Source organism: Nerophis ophidion, linkage group LG03, assembly GCF_033978795.1.
Source record: "Nerophis ophidion isolate RoL-2023_Sa linkage group LG03, RoL_Noph_v1.0, whole genome shotgun sequence".
NCBI classification, from domain to species: Eukaryota; Metazoa; Chordata; class Actinopteri; order Syngnathiformes; family Syngnathidae; genus Nerophis; species Nerophis ophidion.
The window spans coordinates 69,806,846-69,831,427 of record NC_084613.1 but is presented as its reverse complement, the minus strand read 5'-3'; the positions used below and the strand labels follow the sequence as shown (position 1 = coordinate 69,831,427).

Here is a 24,582-nt window from a genome sequence, read left to right as displayed (position 1 = left end):
AAATAATTAGGACAAAACTTTGAATGATGGTGTTTCCTTTATTAAAGCAAGATTAGTTTTTCAACATTTGGTCTCCCTGAAAAATGACTTTGCGTTGTTTATTAAATGATTTTGACACTGCTATTCATCACCAAGCAAGTTATGAAAACCGAATAGTCCCAGCCAGATGTGCTGCCATCTTTATACAGCACATGTATGAGCATATCTTGATCGGCTGTCTATTGTGTGTGTGTGTGTGTGTGTGTGTGTGTGTGTGTGTGTGTGTGTGTGTGTGTGTGTGTGTGTGTGTGTGTGTGTGTGTGTGTGGTAGGTAGGAGGACTTAATGCTTGTTATTTAACCCTTTGCCTTTGTCATCTAAAGCTCTGTAAAGAACACCTTTCCATCTGCCTCCAACAAGCAGGCTGAGATTTAGCTAATGTGGGGCGATTGGCTCTGTTTGCATTTCTGTATGAAAGCATGATCACTATCATGCTGTAGGAGAGAGGACATGAGGTCTATATCTCAGCGTCTTTGCACAGCAAGCGTGTCATACAAGCGCAGATAATTAATTTCCACCTCCCAACGGCCAGAAGGAAAGGTTGGTCACAACAATCACTTTTCTTCGAAAAAGGCCAGGCGGTCGGTGTAATCATGTACGTTTTTTTAATTACACCATTCATTCTGGATAAGCTTTTCTTTGCCAAAGGTCCAGCATTTGTCCCGTTTGGAATGAGTCCATGCCTTGCAATGTTTTTTTTAAATTTATTTCCAATCCCAAATTCGTTCTGGCTCAATGTTTCCTTCTGCCAACCTTGCATTTTTTCCCACTGGCCCTCATTTACACAAAATCAAATTTATCTCTGAGCGTCGAACGTCTACTGTCTAATCAAAACTTTTGTTTGTTTCTTGTGTATACCGACGAGGTACAACAAGGTGTGACAATTATTCAAACTCTTTATTGATTAAACGGCACCATTGTTGTCCTCCCGCATAGCTCAGTGCTACTTCCTGTTCCTGTCTCTGGCGTATGAGCCTTCTGGGTAATGTAGTATACAGACATTCAGCAACATACCAGCGTGATCACTTACTAAATTACTATATTTATTTAATATTTATTTGTCCAGGGTAAGGTAATTAAGGACAGATTCTCCTTTGCAATGCTGGCCTAACAAAGATGCAGCGTTCACATGCTGAAGATGTTGATGTGTGATGATAAGGTCTTATTGTCTCTAATTGACCAACAAATACTACCACTATAGATTGATGTTACTAGTTGACAAATGCGTTTAATGTGTGGGGGTAAATGTGTTAGAACATGAATTAATGTTTAAGATGGACAAATACTTTTTAAGTGTAAACCATACATAAAGATCGTCTGCAACTTTGGACTGCTGCTTGGACAGCTGACAATAAGGAAATCTTTAGGGGCATGTCATTAGATAATTGCGGTGGGGATCTTTGGGCTCCTCAGACTCTATTATGATCATGGTTCATGGGCTGCGATTTGGTTATAAGTCGATTATTTATATTTTTTTTATTATATTGTCCATCCATCCATCAATCCTTCTTCTTCCGATTATACGGAGTTGGGTCAGCGGTGGCAGCAGCCTAAGCACAGAAGCCCAGGCTTCTCTTTCCCTAGCCACTTCATCCAGCTACTTCTGGGGAATCCTGAGGCGTTCCCTGGTCAGCCGGGAGACAAAGTCTCCCCAGCGTGTCCTGGGTCTTCTCCATGGCCTCCTACCGGTTGGACGTGCCCATAACACCTCCCCAGGGAGGCGTTCTGGTGGCATCCTGACCAGATGTTCGAACCACCTAATCTGGCTCCTCTCGATGTGGAGGAGCAGCAGCTTTACTTTGAGGTCATAATGAAACGACAGAGCTTCTCATCCTATCTCTAAAGGAGAGCCCCGCCACCTAACGGAGGAAACTCATTTTGGCCTCTCGGTCCTAACCCAAAGCTCATGACCATAGGTGAGGATGAGAAGGTAGATCGACCCGTAATTTGAGAACTTTGCCTTCCGGCTCAGCTCTTTCTTTACCACACCGGGTGGATACAGGGTCCACACCAGTGCAGACAACGGACCTATCCGCCTGTTAATCCCACAATCCACTCTTCCCTCACTTGTGAACAAGACCCCAAAGTATTTGAACTCCTTTACATGGGCCAAGAGCTCCTCCCCAACCCGGAGATGGTACTCCACCCTTTTCCATGCGGGAACTATAGACTCGGAATTTGAGGTGCTAATTCTCATCCCAGTCGTTTCACGCACGGCTGAGAACTGATCCAGTGAGAGCTGAAGATCCTGGCCAGATGAAGCCATCAGGACCACATCATCTGCACAAAGCAGGGACCTAAGTCTTTAGCCACCAAACCAGATCTCCAGAACGCCCTGACTGCGCCTAGAAATTCTGTCCATAAAACCTATGGACATAATTAGTGACAAAGGGCAACCCTGGCAGACTCCAACCCTCACTTGAAATGGGCCTAACCTACTGCTGGAAATGCGGATCAAGCTATGACACCTATCATACAGGGGTCGGACGGTCACAATCAGATGGTCCGATACCCCATACTCTCTGAGCACTCCCCACAGCACCTATCGAGGGACACGGTCGAAATGCCTTCTCCAAGTCTACAAAGCACATATAGACTAGTTGGGCAAACTCCCATGGATCCTCAAAGATCCTGCTGAGAGTATAGAGCTGGTACATAGTTTCACGACCACGACGAAAACCACACTGCTCCTCTTGAATCCGAGGTTCGACTTAACTGCGTAGCCTTCTCTCCAGTTCACCTGAATAGACCTTACCGGGAAGGCTGAGGACTGTGATCCCACGATAGTTGAAATCAGAATCACAATCCGAATAGTTTGTTTGCCATTGTTTGAGAACAGGTCCACAAACTAGGAATTTTTCTTGGTGCAATCGTGCAAAAAACCCTCCGGTTCCCCTTCTTAAAGAGAGGAAACACCACCCTGATCTGTCAATTCAGAGCCACTTCCCCCGATGTCCAGGCAGTGTTGCAGAGTCTTGTTAACCAAGACCACCGGACAACATGCAGAGCATTAAAGAAAGTTTGGGCGGATCTGCCCTGCCACAGAGGAGCTTTTTCAACTACCTCTGAAGTCAGGACTTTTCCCCCTCTCGTCTACTGGGTGAAACTCTATCGTACAGACTTTTAGCCGCAAAGCAACAAGATTTGTGTATTGTTAATTCATTATATATTATTATCATATGATCTAAATGTATTAAATGTATTTATTAATACAATTTATAATATGTCTCCTCCTTTGGCTACTGACATGCAGTATAGTGTCATTTCCGGTTTTTGGATTTAGTGCCCACAACATAGCTATATACTTTATATTGAACGCGAGCTATGTGCTGTCTGCTGCATGGAAAAAAGTCCCTACTTGGGGAGCAGGCATCCGTTGTTAAAATGTTCTGCCTTCTAAAACCACAGAATGTTCAGACACTTTGGACCAGTCGCCAAAAGTTTGCGTCTCAGAGGCGCGTCGTCTATTTCATTCATACGTACAGTATACCTGACAGACCTGTTGTAACGTGTTACATGGTTCCTTTTAGCCTTCTGTTGAAGTGTAAATAGCATTTATTATTTTTGTGTGTCACTACTTCACGTTCAACCTACTTAGCGCCGGGGCTAGCATAGCTTTTCGTCTCCACATCCCTTCGCCATGAGTGTCTGCACTAACCCAGTTAAGACATAGAATTAGAAGAATAAAAGCTAAGGATTCTCATATGGTTAGTTAGAACCATATAACAACAAAAACATTGTAATTAATGCTGCATTTTAGAACAGTCTGTTTTATTTTATTTTACATACATGAGTAATTAATGTTTCTCTATCGATTCATGAATAGACCATCTTCTAATCGTGATGCATTGGATAATGGATACTTTTTTCCGAAATATAGGCACGTTTATTAAAACCGTACAGTAATTTGACAATGCATTGACTGCCGTCAAGTGACTACTTTTAAGTCTGTACGGTATAAAACGAGTACAACATCAATATAGTATTTGTTTTCTCATTTTTCTTGAAAGCTGTACTTTGTGAGGTTAAGGTTACAAGGAGCACTTCAAACATTGATAACAAATTGGAAAGAAAGTGAATGTAAATGTTATTGAAAAAAAACATTGCAACTTTTGCCACAATTTTCTCAAAAAGCAGGCATTTTAGGCTGAGATAATAATAAAAAAGTCTGTGAAATCCTATAGGGAGTTGTTCATTTGCTAACTTTTATTTTCTGCACCTGGTTGAAGTTAATATTTAGTTTGGAAACGGTAATATTCCAGTGCTGGCTTTTGCTACCTCTTGTGTAACATACGGCATATAATAAGCTAGGGGTGTTCAAATGTAGGATGATGTAGTAAACTTTACACAGCAGTGCAAAAACAGCTCAATTTGTTATCATAACACTTTGCTTTTCTTTGGCACCACACTGCCTGAGACCAGGGCGGTGAATAGATATAACCAAATTGTCCATCTAACAAACTGCTCCTGTCTCGCCTGCTTTTATTCCGAAACGTCGACCAAAAAAAAAAAAAAAAAAAAATTACCTCTATCCTGAATGTAATTTTTTTTTTTATTGTTGGAATATAATTCTCTTGTCAGTCAGTGCAAATTGGTGTTTGTACATGCGTGTGAGTGTGGTCAAACTACACTCCCCCACCTTCTTTCCTTCAATATGACAGGAAATAACCAATTATTGATGACCTACATACTGTGTCTGGTCTTTGCCAGGTGCTGGAGAAGTTCATGTCTCGTCTTGTCTACAACCGAGCCATGGGACACAAAGATTTGCAGAGTCTCACCAAATACCAGCTCATTCTCGCCAGGGACCAGTTCCGGAAAAACCCTCCACCCAACCTCAAGGCATGGACTACAAACAATATTATGCTATTATGGTGACTGTGTGGGTTCTTCTAGGGCAGTGGTTCTTAACCTTGTTGGAGGTTCGAAACCCCACCAGTTTCATACGCGCATTCACAGAACCCTTCTTTTTTGTTTGTTTTTTTCAAATTCAAGACAAAGTTATATGTTTTTTTTTCCTGGTGTGCAAAATGAATCGTGCATGAACTCACAACAAATTACACACCTGCAAATCAGTGTGACTTTTGCAGTTGCCGTATCCACAATACGCCGATATGGAGAAGTTTTTATTTACATGATGAGTCCATACTTGCCAACCCTCCCGATTTTTCCGGGAGAATCCCAAATTCCAGTGCCCCTCCCGAAAATCTCCCGGGGCAACTTTAGCGTCCTCTACAACCTGTCGTCACGTCCGATTTTCCTCCATACAAACGGCGTGTCGCCCCATTCACATCATTCATGCGGCTTTTACACACACATAACTGAATGCAAACCATACTTTGTCAACGGCCATACAGGTCACACAGAGGGTGGCCATATAAACAACTTTAACACCGTTACAAATACGCACCACACTGTGAACCCACACCAAACAAGAACGACTAACACATTTGGGGAGAACATCCACACCGTAACATAACGTAACAAATACCCAGAAACCCTTGCAGCACTAACTCTTCCGGGACCTACAATATACACCCCTGCTATCACCAAACCCCGCCCAGCTCAACCACGCCTGCCCCCCCTCCACCTCAACCCCCACACCCCCATCTCCCGAGTTCTGAGGTCTCAAGGCTGGCAAGTATGACTGGCTCCGCCGAACCCCTGAGGCCGACTCACTGAACCCCTAGGGTTCGATCGAACCCAGGTTAAGAACCACTATTCTAGGGTAGTCTGGCTTCCTCCCATTTCCAAAGACATGCACCTGAGGATAGGTTGATTGGCAACACTAAATTGGCCCCAGTGTGAAAATGTGAGTGTGAATGATGTCTGTTTGTTTTGGTCCCATGACAAGGGGGCAACTTGTCCAAGGTGTACGCTGCCTTCCCTCCTGAGTGCAACTGGGAAATGCTCAATCCCCCCACAACCCCGAAAGGGCCAAGCTGTAGAAAATTGATGGCTTGTCTCTATAATGTGCTAAGCCAGTGCTCGCACCCCTTAATTGAAATGCTATTGACAACCTGGTAATATTTATCCGTACAAACCACTCGATGAGTTGCTGGCACCGGCATTCTGCATACAATCACCCAATTGTTAAAAATGCTGTAACGGTAAACACAAGGCAATGTACAGTATGTGTACTTTGTCGTATATCCTCGTCTTTTTTTCGGGTTATTGTCACTTGTTGTTTGTTTTATTCTTGTCATATTTCCATTTCTGCTAGCATGTCTTCTAGCATGATTTTGCAGCGCCTTTACCACCCAATAGCTTTAAGGTCTCACATGTTTTGTCTGCAGGGTGCACAGCAGGGGATGCTTGAGGGGGACTTTGCCCTTTGTATCAGCTTGTATCATGGCTACGAGCTACTCATGCAAATGGGACTCCGTTCGCTTTTCTTTTACATCCAAGGAATCATGGATGGATCCAGAGGTTGGACTCACACAAAAAAATCCCCTTGCAGATTTGTTCCTCCTTCTTTGTGTAAATGAAGAACACAGTTTAACATCTCCATGCTTTGTTTTGTTTTAGAAATGTCGCGTGCCAAGAATGAGCTGCAGAGGACTCCTGTTTTAATGGACCTTTACCGGGAGATGGAGGCCAAGTTTGTGAAGCTAACTGGTATTTAAAGACTTGTTTATATCATTCAAAAGTTATAATTTATTGAATCCCAATAAGCATAACACAGGTTCCAGTTTTGTAAGTAAGTAAAAAGTTATATTAAAGATGAATAAGGGATTCTAGCATCAGCAAATGTCCATATTTTAGTTAAGGTTTGTACACTTTGGGGTGGCGTGTCTGTTTGCTTTTATGCCGCGGAATGAGAGTAAATGTGTTTTTCCCGCTGTGAAATAATCTGCTCTGGCATGTTTTTCTAGAAAAGTACAGTCTCATCACAAATAAAGCCTGCTTGGTCAATTCTACTACACTTGTTATGAACGCCATTAATGAACTCCTCGCAAATGGTCTTTTTCTAAACTCCACAGCGATTTCCTCCTTCTTTCCATGCTGGTCTGTTCAGTTTTTGGGGGCCATTTTGACTTAGTAAAATGGATAAAACTTGTCAAAAGATGAAAAAAGCACACACACTGAAACATGGAGTACTCGTAATGTCCTGTGCAACAAGTGACGGTGCGCCCTGCTTTTTGCCTCCAGGCAGACCACAAAATAAGTGTTCGTAAACAGAGACATGGTTCGCACACAAAGGCACATTTGGCTCGATCAAAAAGTTCATAAATCCAATAGTTCGCAAATAGAAGGGTTCGTAACATGAGATTCCACTTTACTTGAATGCTAACTTTAAAAAAGTATTTTGATGGCGCTATCTGCAGCGCAAAACAAGAGCTGCAGCTATGAATCCAGCTGAGAGCACTATCTCACAGGTCAATTCTTTCAAAATGTTCCAGAAGAATGATGCCTTGCGTTGTTTAACTGCACATTTTGTCAGTAAAATACCATGAAATTGTTTGTTAATGTGTAAAACAAAATTGAAAATTCATTTATATTTGTGACGGGTTAAACACACTGTGTGAGGCACTTACACAAATCTATTATGGCTCTGCGAATAACCGCTGTAGAAGGTTAATTGCCAGCTCGGCTTTGTGCTCTGATTCCTTGTTAATACTGTTCTTTCAAACAGCAATCACATGAACAAAGATGCTATATGGCAGGTGCTACTCCTGGGATACATAATGGTTGTCAATCATATTTAGTCACCATTGTTTTTATTTGTACGGCTTCTTTATTTAAATGTAATACCTTATGTGACTAACACCTTTAGGCTCAGATGAACCATTCATTTACGGTCACCCCAAACTGGAGAAACTGGAAGCGGTGGTGTTGCAACACTTCCAAACATCGGCAGATGTCACGTCAGACAACAATGGTGATTATGCTTCCTATTTAAATATTTCAAAGGTGGGGTAATTAACACCTACTTAACCACCACCTTTTTACACAAGGCCAACATTTTTTTTTTTTTAAACTCCAGGTTTACCTGCACAGCAAGTGAGCACTCGGGTGATGATCTTTTCATCATTTCGTGATAGTGTCCAGGAGATCGCCACCATGTTGAACCGCCACGCCCCCCTGATAAAGGTCATGACCTTTATGGGACAAGCGTCAGCAGGGAAAGGAGTGAAAGGTTTTACTCAAAAAGAGCAGCTCGAGGTACAAACTTTTGACTTTGAGTTTATTTCGAACATGCATACAGTTACAACATGATATATCAACATTTCCCATTTCCCTTTTCAACATGTTCGAAAACGAGTAGAAAGAAGCAGAGTTTATTCAACCCTACCCCTTTTCGAATACATAGCAATAGCTAACACTTTTATTAATTTCCTGTTCTCAAATCATTCACAATATACTCCATAAATAATAACAATACTAATAAGTAAATAGATAATAATTAGTGAAGTAAATTGTATTGCATATGTTGAGATAAATACAATTATCAATAAGTTCAGAATGTCTATCATGGTTCTTCTTTTCTGAGTTTAAACGGTTTCTTAAATTAGATTATAATTTTTGATTTTTAATCCATTCCATAATTTAATTCCACATAAAAATATACTAAAGATTTTAATTGTTGTACGTGCATACAAATGTTTTAAATTACATTTTTCTCTGAGGTTATAGTGTATTTATTCTCTTTTGTTGAGAAGAACTGTTGTACATTCTTCTGTAGCAGGTTATAGTTTGCTTTGTGAATAATTTTAGCTGTTGTGGAATATATATATATATATATATATGTATATATATATATATATATATATGGGTACTCCGGCTTCCTCCCACTTCCAAAGACATGCACCTGGGGATAGGTTGATTGGCAACACTAAAATTGGCTCTAGTGTGTGAATGTGAGTGTGAATGTTGTCTGTCTATCTGTGTTGGCCCTGCGATGAGGTGGCGACTTGTCCAGGGTGTACCCCGCCTTCCGCCCGATTGTAGCTGAGATAGGCGTCAGCGCCCCCCGCGACCCCGAAAGGGAATAAGCGGTAGAAAATGGATGGATGGATATATATATATTTATTTATTTATTTATACAGTGGGGCAAAAAAGTATTTAGTCAGCCACCGATTGTGCAAGTTCTCCCACTTAAAATGATGACAGAGGTCTGTAATTTTCATCATAGGTCCACTTCAACTGTGATAGACAGAATGTGAAAAGAAAATCCAGGAATTCACATTGTAGGAATTTTAAATAATTTATTTGTAAATTATGGTGGAAAATAAGTATTTGGTCAACCATTAAAAGCTCTCACTGATGGAAGGTTTTGGCTCAAAATCTCACGATACATGGCCCCATTCATTCTTTCCTTAACACGGATCAATCATCCTGTCCCCTTAGCAGAAAAACAGCCCCAAAGCATGATGTTTCCACCCCCATGCTTCACAGTAGGTGTGGTGTTCTTGGGATGCAACTCCGTATTCTTCTTCCTCCAAACACGACGAGTTGAGTTCATACCAAAATGGATACATGGATGATACAGCAGAGGATTGGGAGAATGTCATGTGGTCAGATGAAACCAAAATAGAACTTTTTGGTATAAACACAACTCGTCGTGTTTGGAGGAAAAATAATTCTGAGTTGCATCCCAAGAACACCACACCTACTGTGAAGCATGGGGGTGGAAACATCATGCTTTGGGGCTGTTTTTCTGCTAAGGGGACAGGACGATTGATCCGTGTTAAGGAAAGAATAAATGGGGCCGTGTATCGTGAAATTTTGAGCCAAAACCTCCTTCCATCAGTGAGAGCTTTGAATGGTTAACCAAATACTTGTTTTCCACCATAATTTACAAATAAATTCTTTAAAATTCCTACCATGTGAATTCCTGGATTTTTTTTCACATTCTGTCTCTCACAGTTGAAGTGTACCTATGATGAAAATTACAGACCTCTGTCATCATTTTAAGTGGGAGAACCTGCACAATCGGCGGCTGACTAAATACTTTTTTGCCCCACTGTATATATATATATATATATATATATATATATATATATACGTATATATACAGTATATATATATATATATAGTGGACTTTCAATATTTTTGATTCAATAAATAAAGGGTTTCAATGTTCTCTATATCCAACATTATGTATTATTCTAATCGATCTTTTTTGAAACACGGTTAGTGACTCAAGCATACTTTTATAGTTATTTTCCCATATTTCTACATAATAACTCAGATATGGTAACACTAGTGAGAAGTAAAGAATATCAATTGATTTTTGGTCCAATACATATTTAGCTTTATTCATTATTGAAATATGTCCTGCCACCATATGTTGAATAATTTTTATGAGATTTCCAGTTCATTTTATCATCAATCATTACACCTAGAAGGTTGATTTAATTTACTGTTTCAATTTCTATTCCGTCTATTTGTATTTGTGTTTGACTTTCTCTTCTACTGTTACCGGATAACATTATTTTAGTTTTACTGAGGTTTATGGATAGTCTGTTTTTGTCAAACCATCTCTTTAATTTAATAATTTCTTCTGTTATTGTTTGTATTAGTTTCTGTGTGTTCTCTCCTGCAAAAACCCTGGTAGCAAAAGCAGAGCAAAAGTGAAGCATTTTTTTGGGGTCTTCTCCCTTTATTTTTCTTTTCATCTGAGCATTGCATAATCAAATAAAAATAATTAACAACTCAAACAAAGCATTAAGTAATAAATGCATGTATTTCCAGTTTTTGTGGGGATTTTTTTTTCCAAAAAAATTCAATTAAAAAAAAAAGGTTATTTGTACACTGGGGGCAATTTAAGGCAGATAGAGCATCAAATATAGCGGAAAATTGACAGTGTAAACTGGTAGCAACTGTAACTAAGGTCTAGAAAAACAGAAGCAGCACACACGTAGTGAATATGCACGTGATAAAAATGCTAAAACATTAAATCAAAGAAAATAGTGCTAATTCTCGTGCTAAAAAAATCTATTAAAGTTAAGTTAAGTAACAATGATTGTCACACACACACTCTGTGTGGTGCAAATATCCTCGGCATTACCAAGGATCAACATAAACACATATAAGAACAAGTCAGGCATGTTACAGGTACAGTGACATTAGTGGCATTTTGATATAAACAAAATAGGTAATGGGATGTGGGTGTTAAAAGTTAAGGACTTTTCTGTTTTTTGGGGCAGGACATACACTGAGAAATATTAAAGAAACATACATTTTTATAAATGCTTTTTCTAATTGAAGATATAATGCTGTAATATGTGAAATAAAAAAGACAAATTATGTAATAAATATTAACAATCCAGTAAAAAATAAATAGAATGTTTTGGCCCTCACAAATAACAAACCAAAATACTACTACTACAACACATAATTCTAATAATTGTCCACATAAAATTCGGTATATGGACAATTTTTTAAATGCTGCCAAATTAAGGCTTTCAAGTGATTCATTTTTTTCCCCTCGCATAATAGAAATTAACGTAAAGAAAGAGCCCAATGTTGGGACATAAATGCAATTTTATTGTTGGAATGTCATCCAAGAATTTTTCAAAATTTTTTTACATGAATGCACATATTTTATTTGCTCAAAACTTAACAGTGTTATCTGAAGTCCAGTCAGTGTATATAATAAAAGCAATACTTGCCGGCATAGTCTCCTCCCTCATCTTTGCATTTTAAGGTAAAAGAGCTTGTACCGTCAAAATAAATTGCGTGAATAATCTGCGTGTATACATGATTGGGATCATTTTTGGTGATTAATTACATGAGTTCATTCGTTATTTTTGACTGCCCAAAGACATACAGTATAAACTGTATATAATCACCGGATGACAAGCATATATTGTAGCTCACATTTTTTTGAAAACTGAAAGAGAAATATTTTTCATTGTTTCTCGAATACAACAAAATGTAGAAAAAGTACCAGTTTTTATTATATTTGTTAGTTTATTGTATTTATTTAATAAAAAAAAGATTGTAATTCAATTGAAAATATGCATATATATTTGTAATATTACCAGTTACATTTTTGGACACATTCTCATTCAATAGCATTGTTAAGAGTCTTTTGACTGTTGTACGTGTTAAACTAAACTAAACGTTGATGTTTTTTTTTGGAGTGCTTTATATTGAAATATGATTGTTATTTTCCTGCGGGTATCTCTTCTTATAGGTGGTGAGCCGGTTCCGTCAGGGAGGCTTCAACACACTAGTGTCAACCTGTGTTGGAGAAGAGGGGCTGGACATTGGCGAGGTTGACCTCATAGTCTGCTTTGACGCACAGAAGAATCCCATCCGTCTCGTGCAGCGAATGGGCCGCACGGGACGCAAGAGGCAAGGACGCATCGTCGTCATTCTGGCCGAGGGACGTGAGGAGAGGGTGGGTGCATTCAAGTTTTAAAAGCGATACAGAATTTAAAACTCCCTTAAATATTTGTTTTTTTTAGACATATAACCAGAGCCAGAACAACAAACGCAGCATCTTTAAGTCCATCGTGAGCAACAAAAGGGGCTTCCACATGTATCCCAACAGTCCCCGCATGCTACCTGACGGCATAAACCCTACCCTGCATAAAATGCACATTACCTGCGGCCAGTTCGACCACGGGGAAAGCAGCAGGCGCTCTGTGAGCGGTCGACGCTCAGACACCAAGGGGCGGTCCTCTCTCATTCACCCACAAAACCTAAGTAAGTTGTGATACAACTGTGTAGTATTTTTGTGCAGATTCATCTGAGTTTCAGATTGTGTGTATGTCATTGGGGTGTCAAGATTGTCAAGACAGCACAGCATCAGGAGGCTTTCTGAGCAGCACAGAGTATTCTCTGTGGGCGTCCAACATGAAGCTAGCGGAAGATGAAGCTCACCCAATCTTGAGGCAGTCGCACTTTGTGTCCTTACCACCTGCTGGACAAGCACAGGTTTTTGATTCTTCATTTTCTTTCCCCCAACATTACTATTATTCAGGTTTGAGAAGCAATGTATTACATAGAAGACAGTAAATAAACAATTAACATTACATTTGTATTAATAAATATTAATAATAGCAATCATATTTTAATTACCCATATGAACACATAAATACCCCATCCCTGCACAAGAAACAGTTACTGTACCTTGCACCCAAATGTGATATACAGGGTTTTTATTTGGTTTGGTTTTCTGTTATTGTTTTTACATTCTATTTTCACAATTTATTTTTCTATGTATTCTGTTGCATTTATAATATATTCCTATTAACCTGTGCTATCTATAACCTATATTCTATTTCAATTATCATGTACATTGTATTTTTCTTGTGGTACTCAGTGAACTAAATCTGGGACCGTGGGTGCTAAATTTAATGCCATCTCTTTGAACAAAAATAATACTGATAGTACTCATAATAGTAATGATATTAATAAATTGAAATCAAGTTTTAAAATGTTACTTTAAATCATTCTCAAAAATAAATACTTACATTTCTATGCTTTCGTGCTTTTGGGCAAGAAATCTAAAAAGTGCCTTAAAATGTAAAAATCAACTAAATACATCAAGTATTTAGTTTATAAAACGTGAAGAAAAAGGGTGTGACATATTTACCGATAAATTACAATAGTTGCATAGAGGCGGTCTAAACAAATCTTCACATCCAAACCGCCTCCAGCAAATGTTTCTTTGTTTTATTGATTTTTAGCACATATTACCACAGTTTGTATTTTTTTGTGTGCACAGAAACGCTTTCAGAAACTGCACAGGTTAAAAATAAAGTACTAACATAAAAGTCTGCAAGAAGATGTGCACACCAGTGCACACAGTTTGTACTTGGAATGTGGAAAACAAGACTTTTGATCTATTGCTTATGGTATATGATTTTCAATTTTCTATAATAAACTTTTTTATTTAAATTTTTTGTAATTTTTTTGGGAGCCGAAACATTTTGGTTACATCAGATCCAATTTAATTTTGCTTTTGTACCTAATCGTGTGTATTAATTAAATGAAAATATTAACGACAGTATGTGGCCCATTTTTTATCATACACAGGAGGATGTTTCCAGAAGCGGAGTGCCCGTCAGAGAGCTATCGCTTTGGGAATGGAGACACTGGCAGCATAGAACGTTTCCAACCCATGTTATTGATCACTCCCTGCGCTCCCAGCATTTCGTCAAAGTAATGGAACTCATAGACCGCATGCGGGAGGAAAATGAGGTGAGAGGCCAACATAAAAATAAATCTAACTGAAATATTTGATGGGCTTCACGGTGGCAGAGGGGTTAGTGCGTCTGCCTCACAATACGAAGTTCCTGCAGTCCTGGGTTCAAATCCAGGCTCGGGATCTTTCTGTGTGGAGTTTGCATGTTCTCCCCGTGAATGCGTGGGTTCCCTCCGGGTACTCCGGCTTCCTCCCACCTCCAAAGACATGCACCTGGGGATAGGTTGATTGGCAACACTAAAATTGGACCTAGTGTGTGAATGTGAGTGTGAATGTTGTCTGTCTATCTGTGTTGGCCCTGCGATGAGGTGGCGACTTGTCCAGGGTGTACCCCGCCTTCCGCCCGATTGTAGCTGAGATAGGCGCCAGCGCCCCCCGCGACCCCAAAAGGGAATAAGCGGTAGAAAATGGATGGATGGATGGGATGAAATATTTGATTTTGTTTTAAGTGTTTTATAAATCCAGCATGTGATACGGAAACATCAAGGATCAAATGTATAGCTTTAATAAAGTAGCTTTCACCTGATGATGAAATGGGAGGAATTGTAGGAGGGGAAATAGTATTTTTTATGCAACGTTACATGGCTTAAAAGAAGTCAGCTGAGTTTCATCTGAACGTAGGATGTCAATTCGGGTTAAGTAACCGCATCCATCGTTTTGTCCTCCAAGGCAAATTCTTGACTAGTTCAGTGGTCTATCTACGTCAGGACTTATCAGATAATAATCATCCATTCATTTTCATTTGTTTGTATTCTTGTTTTCCAAAGACAACCTATGCCCTTTTTCTTTTTTTGGATTGTGGTTTTGCTCTTCCAGACTCTTTGCCTAGAATCAGTTTAGTTCTGCATTCAAGTTTAAAAGGTTAAACATAGATGAAAGCTGATCAAAGCCTCTTAGGACATACTCACACTCCACCATTGCTACCGTTTCCACCTCCCTCTTGGCTGTGTTCACACATATATCACTGCAATTTTCATGACTTAGTCCATAGGTTGCCAACCTGTCAATTGCAATTGACCAGTCGATCTTTGGGACTCTACCGGTCGATTGCTAAAATATTAGAAAACATTTTTTTTATTACACCCCCATCCGGGGAGTGACCATAAGGCAGGGGTAGGGAACCTATGGATTGGGAGCCAGATGTGGCTCTTTTGATGACTGCATCTGGCTCTCGGATAAATCTGAGCTGACATTGCTTAACACGATAAATAATGAATAATTCCACTTGTAATCACAGTGTTAAAAATAATGTTCAAAATATAAAACATTCTCATGCATTTTTAAGCCATCCATCCATTTCTACCGCACCTGTTCAAGAAGTTGCGTTAATGGTAAGAAGTTATTTATTTATTATTGGTTAGTGTAGGGCTTGCCCTTCTGGGGGTTCTTCAGACCACCAAGCACCGACATGAGAGCCTATTTCACGGTTACAATATTGTTTTATTTTTCAATAAGTCCCTCAGTTGCTTTCCAGCAATTGTATTTTTCTCTTTTGTTTTCGCTCGCACTCTGGCTCCAGCCCCAACCCCGTCTCTCCTCCTGGCTACTGCTTATAACAGAGTGACAGGTGATTAGATAACAAGGCCCAGGTGGGCCGTCTACGCACCTGTCGCTGATTTAGAGGCCGGTCCTGGCACACCCCAGTTCACTGCAGGCCCACAGGCCACGCCCCCTCCACAGTTAGCTTTGGAATAACAATACTATTACAAAGAATAAGAGACCTATCTATTATGCTCTAGAAATGTTGGTCTTACGTAAAAATGCATGCGTTTCGTTGTGTGTTCAAAAAAAATATTATATGGCTCTTACGGAAATACATTTTTAAATATTTGGCTTTTTGGCTCTCTTAGCAAAAAAGGTTCCCAACCCCTGCCATAAGGCAAGCATTTTAAACCCGAACAATCCCGCACGTTTCACTTCTCTTCAGCCTCAGATTCCGCTAATCTCGACACTGCGCTAAATTGAAAGATAAATGATCACATTAATTTATTGAAAAGTTCTACTTTGATGTATTACTGCAATTTCTGTGGCTTAGTGGAATATTTCCAGTCTTATATGGAGTCATTGTGATGATTTATTTTTAGAAAGTTGCCGTTAATTGCAAGAAGGGCGATCTGATTTATTCAACGGCTTGTTTTCTTTTGCTGTAAAACTTCAATTTTATATGACTTTGTGGAAAATGTACAGTCTTATTTAGAGTCGTTCTAATTAATTATTTTTACCAAGTTGCCATTAATTGCATGAGAGGTCATTGCATTAATTCAATGACATGTTCTAGTCCAGGGGTCGGGAACCTTTTTGGCTGAGAGAGCCATGAAAGCTAAAGATTTTAAAATGTATTTCCGTGAGAGCCATATAATATTTTTCTAACACTGAATACAACTAAATGCATGCATTTTCAATTAATAACAACATTTTTAGAGTAACATAGGTCTCTTATTATTTCTAATAACATTTTTATTCTGAAGCTAACCAATAATAAATAAAATACTTCTTACCAATAATGCGACTTCTCGAACAGGTGCGGTAGAAAATGGATGGATGGATTAAAATGCATGAGAATTGTTTATATTTTGAATGTAATTTGTAACACTGTGATTACCAGCAAAAGTATTCATTACTTATTGTGTTAAGCAATTACAGCTAATATTTTCTTGAGAGCCAGGTGCGGTCATCAAAAGAGCCACATCTGGCTCTAGAGCCATGGGTTCCCTACCCCTGTTCTAGTCAGATCTTTTACTGCAATATTAATGACTTAGTGGGTTAGTTCCACTCCCATTTAGAACCATTTTGATAATTTATTTGTGTAATGTTTCAGCTGTATTGTATATGCAGGTTGCCGCATGAAATAAATGACACTTCTTCAGGCACAGGAACGCAGTCCATGATAAGGATGTGGGCTTTACTGTTAGATCATTTTGAGTCTTTTTAAAAATTAATATTGTGAATTGATTATCAATAATATGCATGAAGTGGTTGCATTTTGGTCATTCTAGGACTTCACTACATTGTTCCTGTGCACATGTGTGTGCATGGTGTCCTACCGTACCGTAGGCCACTTTTCCAATCATGCCAAAAAAGTGGAAACACAATTCTGAGCCCTCAAATTAGCCAAATGTACCGTGCTTTGGATTTTAAGTGGGCCAAGGAAAGGTTCGACTCGCCGAGTGTGTGTACGCCCAAGGTGCGCACTCACACTAAGCAATCTGTACCATTTGACATGTTAAGTTTTTTTTGTTGTTTGAGTAGTTTGAGCTCTCTCACCTGTAATCAAGCACGGTACACTTCCCTGGCCATAGCACTCTTGGAAGAAGTGTGCTTGGAACAGCCTTGAAACAACCCGCACCATGCAGGAACATTTTACCCAGATGCTATTTCATGAGATTTTAACTTTGGTAAGACCGCTGAATCAGGCCAAATCCTTGAAATTGGGTCAGAGATTATAATAAAGCCAACCTTTTGTTTTCCCACCTTGAGTATTTGACCAAACAAGGACTGGACTGAGGTAGACCACCTGTCAAAACAAAACGGTCAGGATGTGGACTGGGAAGCTTACACATGATTGTTTGAATATTGGACAATAGGCAAACAAAGTAGCTAGCCTGTGGTTTGTATTGAGCATTTTTTAACTATAATTTACATATCCCTGAATCATCAACCTGTTCAGTTTCACAAATACATTTGCACACTAGTTAATTTTTTACAAAATGTCAGAGCTTATCAACAAGACATTTCAACTGAATTCTAGTGCTATGAAAAATGCTAACGTTTGCCTCACAGTTGAGGGTTGATCATTGCCTTTGGTAGAGTACTGGTTTCCATAGATGAGTTTGGACCAATACCTAGTGATATCGCTTTTTATAATCAAATCATTTTATGCACAGTCTGCCTCTATAGCCCTAGGTCACATGAGATAGGCTGAACAGGAACATGGACTAAGATAAGATAAGTGGCACAGAAAATGCATGAATTGGTTATATTTCTATCAAGCTGATGGTTGTGTATAAAGTGCTGTTTTTGACACTTTGATGCCTGCAAGACAGTGTACCATATTGTGATGGACTAAAACTGCGCCATGTCTGGTTTTCTTTGGCTTTCACGCTAGCAATCCACTTCGACCCATTTCAACTGGAAAATGAGCAAATGAGGTTTGTCCATAATGATGTGGTAACAGATGAAAAATTTACTCCAAGGAGCACATGTATCATATACATAGGATGATTTGCTCATGTTCGTTTACATGACAACATTATTTATTTATTTATTATGTACTTAGGTACACTTCTTATAAAAAGGGGACTTATTATGCAAAACCAACATTTCTTTTGATGAGAAGATTTTTTTTTTATACTGTAAATAAAGTATTCATACATGTATTTAACCTTTATTTATTTAGGGCAAAACAATTAAGCACATATTTTTATTTGAAAGCAAAGAGGCAGCTATAGCATGACAGGAATGTTGAAATGTGCTGGTAATCTCTCATCAACTGATTTACCATCAAAAAATGTTCTCAACAGTTCACAAATGCTCTTTAAATGTGTTGGAACATACATTCATGTTTAATATAGAAAAACACTTTTCAAACATACACCATACACATAGAATGTCTGCAACTTGTGGATGACAGAACAGTCAGTGGACAATAAACATGCCTTTGGTGGTTATTTCTATCATAATTATGCTTTACTATTTTTAGCTATTAACAGTGTTTAATACTTACTTTTACAAATAAATTAATTATAGTCACTTCATACTTTGCCAAATAATAATTGAATTAGTAACATAATTACTCTTTAAGAAATGTAAATTAATTACGAGGGAAAGTAATTATGGCTTTACTAAAAAACATACAAACAATTCTGGCATATGCAGTTGAAAGATGTTTCATGAAAGCAGAGTGTGCATTCTTTTATGTTGCCAAGTGGCTTGTGACGTCAGTGATCGAAACAGAGAGGAGCTTTAGCTCAGCTGTGATTGTTAGCTCTTGTACTGTTGAATTGTTTCACTGGGTTCTGTTATGTCTGGTTATTAAAGAGATTAAATGTGCTTCAATGGCTGTTTGATTTCTTTGTTGACAAAAAGGATGTTGTAGGATTGCAAGCTTTTCACTTTGATCATTGATTTGTTGTTTTATTATTCCCACATATGGATGGGAATCGAAAACTGGTTGTTGTTGAGAACCAGCTCCCCAGGGTTTCCATCCCTAGGAATCATTTGGCAGTTTTGTTAACGATTCCCTTATCGATGCCTGCATGACGTCACAACGCATGGCGCTGATCAGCAGCACAGACGTTAGACTTATTAATGAGAAAGGAAGACAACAGGGCAACTTGCAATATTTTAAAAGTGGATACTGAATCAAATTGAGAAAACACTACCAACATTAGTAGACACGGCATGTGATAACATTGAATAAATGACACGTTTTCGATCCCCCCAAGACCGAAGTGAATTACCAACAGCTGCAGCCGCAATGTCAACACCTTGTCTGCTGTTAATACTGCAGGTGACTAACAAACTAACATTTCCAATCCTCAACTGTAAATATGAAAAAAAAAGTCACATGACGAGGCGGCGTCTGACCGGCAGTTTGCACGCCTCATAAGAGGTGTCCTCCACAGCTGGATACACCATGATTAGCCAGAAATATTGCGTATGATTCCCTAAAAATAATGATTAATTTTCATAATTGGCATTTGAAAAATTGCACAGTGTACAGTTCTACTTGACTTGCATGTATTTGTCTTTGGCTGACATAGTTTTATTTAGCATATATACGGTATATACATTTTTAAAACAAAAACTTAATTTCTATTTGAAAAATGTTTAACATGTTACTGTATATTTATATGTAATTGTCTTTTGTCACAGAATAATTGATGTTGTATTTAATTTTTTACTACCATAGAATATTTGTTTTATTATTATATTATATCCATCCATCCATCCCTGCACTCGGGCGGAAGGCAGGGTATATCCTAGACAAGTTGCCACCTCATTGCAGGGTCAAGACAGATAGACAGACAACCATTCACACTCACATTCACAATATAGCTATTTTGAAAACATCACATTGTGGTTGTGGGGCCTCATTCTTGTGTTTCTATAATCATGTTTTTTTTAAACTAAACAAAGTTGATGCAAATCAACTTGATTGCTATCCTATAATCCTAATGAGAATCAATAAGAGAATCGATAAAGAACCGAACCGTTAAGCGGAATTCAAAGTGGAATCGGACATTGGAAAATCTTATCAATTCCCATCCCTATTCCATTCCGTAGTAGTGTGTGTATTAGGGTGTGTTGTTTGCTGTGTGATGTAGTATCCTTCTACTTGATATCTAAAGTTAAAGTTAAAGTACCAATGATTGTCACACACATACTAGATGTGGCGAAATTATTCTCTGCATTTGACCCATCACCCTTGATCACCCTCTGGTAGGTGAGGGGAGCAGTGGGCAGCAGCGGTGACACGCCCAGGAATCATTTATGGTGATTTAACCCCCAATTGCAACCCTTAATGCTGAGTGCCAAGCAGGGAGGTAATAAGTCCCATTTTTATAGTTTTTGGTATGACTCGGCAGGGATTTGAACTCACGACCCACCGATCTCAGGACAGACACTCTAACCACTAGGCCACTGAGTAGGTATCAAGTTACTTTTAGTGCGGTGCTAGTAAAAATATATTGAACTTGCTGTGCTTCTGACATCTTCATGTTGACATAAAACTACATCAACGTATCGGTAATTGCATTGTAGCGTAAATAAAAAATAATTAACAGATTACTTGTTACTAGTTATAGCTGTTATTCAGAACATTAGTAATAGGTAAAACAGTACAAAAATTTGACAACAAGCTTTGAGAATGTGCTTATTTACTGTCATTTAGTGTTGAGTCTGTGTGGTAAACAAATCGTAAAACATCAATACAGTGTTTGTTTCCAATTTGTGTTGAAATCCTGCACTTTTTAAGGTTAAGGTTAAAAGGAACACATAAAATGTTCATTAAAAAAAAATCATAAAATCACAAGATGATTCATTGTTATTGACCAAAAACAGGCTGCAAAACATTCCAACTTTTGCTGCAACTTTCTGACAAAGCGTGCAAAATCCTAGTGAGTATGATTGTGCTTTCCACACACCTGTGTCTACTACTTTTGTAATCATAACAAGAATTTGCAGAGACCCGCTGACCTATTGCTCTTATCTGTGTGGAAATAAAAAAACACCAACTTTATTTTTCCCTTTAAGCCCCAATGACGCAGATACTCTAACTTAATTTTCCTCAAAACCTCCAGAGGCTGTTTTCCCATCTCAGTTAAAGACATTTTCTGTCTGGCTGAGGAAAGAAGCCCACATGCTGTGTTTTCCATAGTTTGCTGTCACTTTAGTCTTTGTAATGAGAAAAAGCGGACAAAATCAAGGCAAGGCAAACACATGGGGCCTTCTCGCCTGCGATTATGTAATCCTTCTCAGAACTATTACATAAATCCAGGAAGCTGGATCTGGGTCGCGCTGTTATGACCTAGATGCATTACTGGTTTTATGGGAGCTGTATACGGCAAAATTGACAACAAAAATTAACTTTTGACATAGAAAATAGTTAAAATCGGATGATATCCTCACATGTTTTGTGAATAAAGAGAGTTCATTCAGTGATTCAACTTTACCAATAAATACAATACTTTTCTTTTTGTTGCGTGCCATAGCATGAGCTCACGTCAGTTGCAGAGAAGCAACTAGAAACACCACAAATGAATACCTTTGATGTGTTGCGTGACACACCTCACTCAATCTTGGGAAGTGTTTGCCCTTGTTGACTCGTGTTGAAATTCTAATTAAGGCGTGTGTTAACTTTGGGCGGTTGGAGGAAGGTGTGGAACAAAACGTTTTGAGATGTCTATAGTTGACAGTACGGAGTGTTGCAGTACACAAAACATGGGCAATCAGATCAACTCGAATTATTTAAGAAGTCATATAAAGTGACACAAATTCAACAGTGTGTTCCACTACATCCAATACGTGTTGAACTGTAAATGGTAGGTGTTAGAAAAGGTTGCTCATTCTTAAAGATAAACTTGTTTTCCTCTGTGTTTTCGTGTGGAAAAAGTCGATACAACTGCAGCTCTGATGGGAGGAGCTTAAACAGTTTGTTGTGGTAAGATGCTGGAGGCTGGACATTCCAATCATTGTTCTGCATGACTTTACTTTCTATTTAAAATACCAGCCGTTCTATTCTCCCTTTGAGAGACGGTTATTAGACATTTGTTAAATTGGCACCATACACTAGACGCACTTTTTATTTGGATTTGATGTTGACATATTATGGAGAGAAAAAGCAACAATGGCTTCTGGCCATCAGATATGTCAGTCCGTAACAACGTCGGCTAGGAATGGGCGATATGACCTCAAATCCTTAGTGCGATGCACAAAACCCAAAACCAGTGAAGTTGGCATGTTGTGTAATTCGTAAATAAAAACAGAATACAATGATTTGCAACCCCTTTTCAACTTATATTCAATTTAATAGACTGCAAACACAAGATAGTTAATGTTCAAACTGAAAAACATATTTTGGCAAATAATCATAACTGAGAATTTAACAGCATCAAGACATTGCAAAAAAGTTGTCACAAGGGCATTTTTACCACTGTGTTACATTTTTTTTTTTTTTTTAACAACACTCACTAGACGTTTGGGAACTAAGGAGACCAATTCTTCAAGCTTTTCAGGTGGAATTATTTCCCATTCTTGCTTGATATACAGCTTAAGTTTTTCAACAGTCCATGGTCTCCGTTGTCATATTTTACATTTCTTAATGCGCCACAAATTTTAAAATGAGAGAAAGATCTGGACTACAGGCATGCCAGTCTAGTACCCGCACTCTTTTACTATGAAGCTACGCTGTTGTAACACCTGGCTTGGCATTGTCTTGCTGAAATAAGCAGGGGCATCCATGATAACATTGCTTGGAAGGCAACACATGTTGCTCCAAAACCTGTATGTACCTTTCAGCATTAATTGCCTTCACAGATGTGTAAGTTACCCATTCCTAGGTCACTAATACACCCCCATACCATCACAGATGCTGGCTTTTGGACACAACGTCCACAGTTTCCAAAAATTCGTCAGACCGCAGAGCACTTTTCCATTTTGCATCAGTCCATCTTAGATGAGCTCGGGCCCAGCGAAGCTGGCGGCGTTTCTGGGTGTTGTTGATAAATGGCTTTCGCTTTGCATAGTAGAGTTTTAATTGCACTTACAAATGTAGCGACAAACTGTCATTACTGACAGTGGTTTTCTGAAGTATTCCTGAGCCCATGTGGCGATATCCTTTACACACGGATGTCGGTTTTTGATGCAGTACCACCTGAGGAATCGAAGGTCATGGGCATTTAATGTTTATTACGCTTACGTGCAGGGATTTCTTCAGATTCTTTGAACCTTTTGCTGATATATCGGACCGTAGATGGTGAAATCCCTAAATTCCTTGCAATAGCTAGTTGAGGGAATGTTGTTCTTAAACTGTTGGACAATTTGCTCATGCATTTGTTCACAAAGTGGTGACCCTCGCTCCATCCTTGTTTGTGAATGACTGAGCATTTCATGGAAGGTGCTTTTATAGCCAATCATGGCACCCGCCTGTTCCCAATTAGCCTGTTCACCTGTGGGGTGTCCCAAATAAGTGTTTGATGAGCATTCCTCAACTTTCACAGTTTTTTTGCCACATATGCCAGCTTTTTTTAAACATGTTGCGGGCATCAACTTCCAAATGAACTAATATTTGCAAAAAAAATAACAAAGTTCACCAGTTCAAAAGTTAGTTATATTTTATTTGCAGTCTATTCAGTTGAATATAGGTTGAAAAGGATTTGCAAATCATTGTATTCTGTTTTTACTTACGATTTACACAACATGTCAACTTCACTGGTTTTGGCTTTTGTACAGTACACCGCAGATTGTTTTTGGCATATCAGTTCTAATACAACCATCTGAAAACTGATCACAGAGACCGTAAGAAAAGCCAAACCGTAACAAAAAAGAATGGGACAAATATAGTTTGTAGATTTGAGATCATTTATTCTGCAAATCTATATTACCAAATAATGTCGCAGGTACATTTAAATGCAAGAGAATTCACTAGCTGCTGAGACTCAAATGCAAAAAGCTTAGAGTATTGGGTTTCTTTCTTAAAGGATCAAGTTACAACTATTTTAAAAGGCACTCAAACCAGCTAGTCCTTGATTCTAAAATTACACCCAAGATTCATAAAACAGAAAGAAGTGTTGACTTGTTAATAATGGCATATATACAGTAAATGATTGGTATAAGGATTGCTGCTTTAGGTAAAGTAGTAATGAAGTGCCGTGTACAGGT

The 24,582-nt window shown here is 38.7% G+C and overlaps 1 protein-coding gene across 4 annotated transcripts in view; it reads left to right on the top strand.

Moving 5' to 3' along the window:
- fancm (FA complementation group M) overlaps window positions 1-24,582 on the top strand; it is a 99,819-nt gene that overhangs the window by 53,112 nt on the left and 22,125 nt on the right. For all 4 annotated transcript variants that reach the window (XM_061895952.1, XM_061895953.1, XM_061895951.1 and 1 more), the window contains exons 5-13: window positions 4,749-4,880; window positions 6,335-6,467; window positions 6,567-6,656; window positions 7,816-7,920; window positions 8,026-8,204; window positions 12,184-12,390; window positions 12,458-12,698; window positions 12,781-12,929; window positions 14,034-14,198. In XM_061895952.1, the coding sequence (XP_061751936.1) occupies window positions 4,749-4,880; window positions 6,335-6,467; window positions 6,567-6,656; window positions 7,816-7,920; window positions 8,026-8,204; window positions 12,184-12,390; window positions 12,458-12,698; window positions 12,781-12,929; window positions 14,034-14,198 (1,401 nt within the window). The remainder of the gene's footprint in view (window positions 1-4,748; window positions 4,881-6,334; window positions 6,468-6,566; window positions 6,657-7,815; window positions 7,921-8,025; window positions 8,205-12,183; window positions 12,391-12,457; window positions 12,699-12,780; window positions 12,930-14,033; window positions 14,199-24,582) is intronic.